We start from the raw sequence: 5,514 nt of genomic DNA, 5'->3' as shown, positions 1-5,514 counted from the left end.
AGAGAGAGAGAGAGAGAGAGAGAGAGAGAGAGAGAGAGAGAGAGAGACTTCATTTTCTGCTCAGGGAGACATTACTCCTCTAGATACATAGTTGTTGGATTAGATATTAATGATCTGTATATTGCATAGAGAACCTTTAAAGAGTAAGGATACACACCCTGATAATCTTATTTTGGTTGGTTTAATCTGTTACTCTGCTGCAGTGATGTGCAGGTGTACTCCAGGACCCTGTGACATCATTGTTGTTGTTGGTTAAAAGTGCAACAGAGCATGTTTCTGTGGAGAAACACTGCTCCTCTTCTAGTGCACTATCCCAGCATGGCTTTGAACTGGCCCTGGTCATAGTTGTGAACCATGATGGCAATGTGATCTACGTATCCGTCTTATCTAATAACACTGATCATAATGACTCATTCATAGCAGGAAATCACCTCTCGCTCTCATCAGCAGCCTTCTCTGCATCCTCCAACTTCTGCAGAGCCGTTGCCAGTCTCTCCTGAGCTCGGTCCAACTCCTCCTCCACCAGCTGGATACGTCTGTTCAGGGAAGCCACTTCAGCTTCAGCCTGAGCACAAAAAACAATGACCAGAGTGAAAAGTGTTTTCTTCCATGGTGTAGACACACTGTAGCTTATAGAAAACATGTTCCTTGCTAAGAAGCAAGTATTACCCTTACATCATGGTTCATCATCTGTGACAAAGTCTGTGTTAGCTGTATTGTCCTAGACATGTTAACTCTTGCTGTAATGCTTTATAATACAGCCTGCGCATTAAAATGCTGTATAACACAGATATTAACACCGATATTCTGCTAAACTTACAAACTGTATATATTCATAAAAAACTCTAAACATAGTTGGAAAAAATAAATGTAACTCTAACAAACACAACTGGCTTTTTTTTCTGAGCGACCCAACAGGTAGATCGGCCCATTGTTTCTTTCTTTAAATGAACACTAAGCTAGTGATGATGATGGAGGAGTGTGACATGCTTTATGTGAACGTTCCTGCTTTGGAAAACGATGGTGGCAGCAACTTGACCATTGCTCTTAAGGTTTAAAGGTACAATATATAAGATTTGGGAAATGCCCCTCAACGGCTCTCAAAATGTCAACGGCCGGCTGATGGAGGTTATCAACCGGTAGCCTCAACCTAGGGCAGCGTGAACATGGGTGGTTGTCTCATCTGGGCCAAAATGCTGAAGTCAACCCCTCTTTGCACTTGATCTTTTTGAAAAAGGGAAAGTCCAGTCATCATATGGGATGAGGACTTGAGTATTTTTAGTGAGTGTTTTTAGTGCTTTTAGTTGATTAACTAGAATTTGGAGAATTTGGAGCTTGCTACTCCTGGAACCACGCCCTTACCCTGGTATATTGTTCCAGCCAGGCATTCTTAGAACAGCGGCCTTTGCTGACAGCTGTGCTTTCTATATGTAAACTTTGAAATACATTTTTCAGTAATGACTCTGAAACTGAAAAGAGGCAGAAGAGCAGAAGACTAAAGGCTGGAATGTTTTCTTTCCTTCCTTCTATGATCGTAGATCAAAATGGTTGCCAGTTAACAGGAACCATACTCATACATATAAAAGTCCAGTGTTCATGCGCTGTAATAGCTAATGTACAAAATTGTAATCTTTTATTCTTGTTTGCATATTCAGTCTCTTCAAAAGGAAAGGGACTAAATAAATACTGTGACCCGGGAGGAATGGATGATGCACTCAAAATGGACTTGGACCATTGTTAAGCCTGCAGTCAAGGTTGAGCGACTGACATCATGGCCAAAATAGGGCTCTGAAATCCCCCCCGACAGCTGTGAGGAGTCGACGCAGAGCATGATGAGAATGGAATGCAAGGGAGAAGCCGGGAACCAGCCAGCCCTGGTTTACACTGGCAGCATCACAGCTTTTATCAGACTCAGTTCACATTGTATGTCAGTATGAGAAGCAATGTACATAAAGCCTTTCTGTACATAATGTACAACCTATTCTTTACGACAGCCCCTCTTCCTGAGGTAGAAATGTGGTGCAGAAGAGTATTCTTTTATTCTTTGAAATAAGGATAGACAAACTGCGAATTAATCACAACAAGTGTGTATTGCACTTTTGGAATTGTATTACTCACATCAGCAGCCTTCTTGTCGGCCACCTCAAGCTTCTCCTGAGCATCCTTCAGGGCCTCCGAGTATTTATCAAGCTCATCCTCCGTCCCCTTCAGCTTCTTTTGCATTTGCAGAAGTTCGTCTTCATGCTGATGGCATGGGAGATCAAACAGAGTTAGCAGTGTGTTCATCAGAGAATTTGTTGTCATGCTTAATACATTGATTGTAATGCCCTGGAATTGAATAGCTTCTATGCATTCCAGTTAAAGGTATGGCAACATGTCTTCAACATGCCAATATGAACATTGAAGCACTTCCTCCTTTCCTACTGGCCATCAAAAGATCCCTTCTTGGCATTGCTTATAAAGAAAAATCCACATGTTCTGTGTGAATAAAGGACTAAAACGCCTGCAACCTTAGAAGCTATCCAATCGCTTTGGCTAACTCCAACTGCGAGAAGTTTTGCTTCTTGTGTGTTTGCGTAGTCTGTCCTCTTTCCAGGTCTTGCAGCTTAGGCTGTTTGCTACCTGCAAGCTGCTTGACATCCATTTTCTTTCAAACTTTCATCATAGCATATTAATCTGTTGGTTATTCTGTACACACAACATCTATTGCATGTGTGTCTGTCCTGGAAGAGGGATTCCTCTTTAGTTACTCCTCCTGAGGTTTTTTGTTTTCTTCCATTTTTCCCCCTAAAGGTTTTTGGGAGTTTTTCCTGATCTGATTTGAGGATCTCAAGACAGAGGGTGTTGTATGCTGTACAGATTGTAAACCCCTGTGAGGCAAATTTGTGATTTGTGGTATTGGGCTGTGTAAAAAAAACTGACTTCACTTGACTGAAGCCTGATATTAACTTTGGAATGCATTTTTACTCCGAATGAGGACTGTGGATTTTGTTCTCGATCACATGAAGAAATATCTTAATGACCAGTTCAAACAGCGGTAATGATTACAGCAAGCAGAACCTGTTTCAATATGGGTATCCGACTATTGTTTAAATACAGACTTTAATACAGTATACATTGAATTCTGAGCTTCCTTGCACTCAGATACCAACAAATATCTTCATGAAATCATTTTGCACACATTTTTACGACAACGCATAAGGCCAGAGTGTGCTTCATAAAGTACTTAAACTAATTGAAGCGGCACTAGCTCAGTCCACACGGAGGGAGACTGGACCGGTAGTTGGAGAGGTTCACCTCCTGAGCACATCCGAGGTGCCCTTGAGCAAGGCACCGAACCCCCAAACTGCTCCCCGTGCGCTGTATAACTATACAGCGCATTTAACCTATCCTGGGATAGGTTAAATGCAGGCGCGTGCTGTGCGGTGTACAATATCACGTGTGACATTAAAAGTTGATTAAGATTAAAAGATAGTGAAGCATTGTCTCAACTGAAGTGTAATTCATTTGCATAAACAAAGTACAGTATTTGTGCGCGTAATATTTACGCAATTTACTATTGCTGTGTACACCAGAATAATATATAATATGATTATGTATTGATACTTGTCTGTATTAATGTAGAAGTATAATACAAATATAACATAATATAATGCAGTGTAACAACATCTTTAAATAAAATAGTATAATGCAAAGGAGAGAGAGAGAACCATACACTGCAAAGCTGGCTGCTTAAAGTGAACCGTCTTTTTTCTGCTCTGTTTTGCATCTGGGTGGCTGAATGAGCTGTCCATCAGTTTGTTGCAGCGAGGTTGAGAGGGGTTATCCAGGATGGCTTCGATGTTGTCCTTTATCAGTTCTCTACACCAACTGCATAGCTTCCAAAGTTGCAGTCTTTTTAGGGCTTCATTCACTCTTTGAACGGAGCACGTGGATACTCGATTGGAAGCATGTCAGGAAGGCAGTGTGAACACACCCATATCCACACCCAGGTAAACTAACGACTGGGCGGAGAGCTGCCAGTTTATGGCAAGACCCAGCGTTTGCAGGTGCTGTATGACTTCTACCGGAAATACACCTCAGTGGAAATACACCTGAGCGGCACACTGGTGCGAGCGGCCAATGAGGCATCCATAAACGTGGTCCCAAAGAGACGGCGGTGTAGTTTTCCGGGGTCGGAACAAAGTCTCACCATTGACTCCCCATTGGCATCGGGGAGGACTCTCCACATCTTCGTCACAGACTGAAAAGTCATCTGTTCAGACTGCACCTTGGCTCATAAAATTATAATATAAAAAAACTCTTATTGTTTGTAAATGTAGCGCTTGAAGTAGTTCAGCAGTTTTTGTGATTTCTTGGGGTTGAATGTTCTTATTGTAAGTCGCTTTTGATAAAAGCTTGAGCTAAAGAGTTATCCAATTTGGAAAGTTTGGAAAGTTCAGGTTTTTTTAAGTGTTAAAACCCAAACATGGAAAAGTACATGCTTAGTGACAATTAGTTCATAATTTAAAAAAAAAGAAATACCTCACTTTCTTAGATTAATAATAAAAACGTGATGCTTTATTATGAAAACGTGCTAGTTGTTTTTGAATCATTAAAAGTTAAATTTTCATGTTGACGAGTTACCTAAACCTATGCATTATAAAATATATAACAAATTATGGTTTGGGATACTGTGAGCAAAAAAATATAAATAATCTCGAACTAAACTACTAAACTGAAATACTCTGACTGTTAGAAGCCAGAGTATGGACTATAGTTTGACATGAAAATGGGAATTTGACATCAAAGTTTAATAAAAAATGATAAGAATAACTAACTGCAGAATTCACTTAGATGACAATTGTTCATGGAATTAAAGCTGCTCACTAAGAAAGTTTAGTCCGGTTTCATTTTCACAGGGGAAAAACCCACTAATCATGCACCAACATCACTTGTAGTCTGACCATATTCACTGGTCATATCCAAATGTTTAACAGTGAAGAAAGCAAACAGTGTAAACGTGTGGAGCTCAATGTAGAACAAAATGACCAGTAAAAATTCAGGAACATAAAATGAGATCTGTGTCTAAGAATAGATTGCCGCAGTTGCATGCTGGGAGGGTTCCCAACACATCTACCTCATGTAACTGCAATCACATGATCAGCAGTGAGTTAATCATATGAACTCTACTCATTTTAACGTTATTTCAAATAAGAGCACACAGTTAAAAAAAACATCCTCAAACTGTGTTTAGCCTGATTTAGGACATGGGTTGGGCTGGTTCCCAATTTTTCTTAGTCTGACTGGATCCCATTGTATCGCTTCTGTGTGTCTACCCACCTGCTTGCTTCTGTCTTCGGCTGCTTTCTTGTCTGCTTCAGCTTGTTCAGCCTGGTCCAGTGCATTCTCCTTGTCTAACTTTAGCATGAGCATCTTCTTTTTGATGGCCTCCATTTTGGCTGAGGTTTAGCTAATGGGTTTTTGCAACCGTGTAGAGATAGGAAGACAAACCCGAGAGCCTGGTGGAGACAC

At 40.7% G+C, this 5,514-nt stretch overlaps 1 protein-coding gene across 1 annotated transcript in view; it reads right to left on the bottom strand.

Moving 5' to 3' along the window:
• The window catches only part of LOC116396597 (tropomyosin alpha-3 chain-like), a 13,063-nt gene extending 7,549 nt beyond the window's left edge, over positions 1 to 5,514 (bottom strand). The window contains exons 1-3 of the mRNA XM_031871290.1: positions 5,323 to 5,514; positions 2,119 to 2,244; positions 432 to 565 (exon numbers count right to left, since the gene is read on the bottom strand). Of these exons, the coding sequence (XP_031727150.1) occupies positions 432 to 565; positions 2,119 to 2,244; positions 5,323 to 5,436 (374 nt within the window). The 5' untranslated portion in view covers positions 5,437 to 5,514. The remainder of the gene's footprint in view (positions 1 to 431; positions 566 to 2,118; positions 2,245 to 5,322) is intronic.

This window comes from Anarrhichthys ocellatus, unplaced genomic scaffold, assembly GCF_004355925.1.
Source record: "Anarrhichthys ocellatus isolate YVR2014 unplaced genomic scaffold, GSC_Weel_1.0 scaffold57, whole genome shotgun sequence".
In the NCBI taxonomy this organism is placed as follows: Eukaryota; Metazoa; Chordata; class Actinopteri; order Perciformes; family Anarhichadidae; genus Anarrhichthys; species Anarrhichthys ocellatus.
Note: the sequence above shows the minus strand (reverse complement) of the source record. Positions and strands in the feature narration are given on the sequence as shown.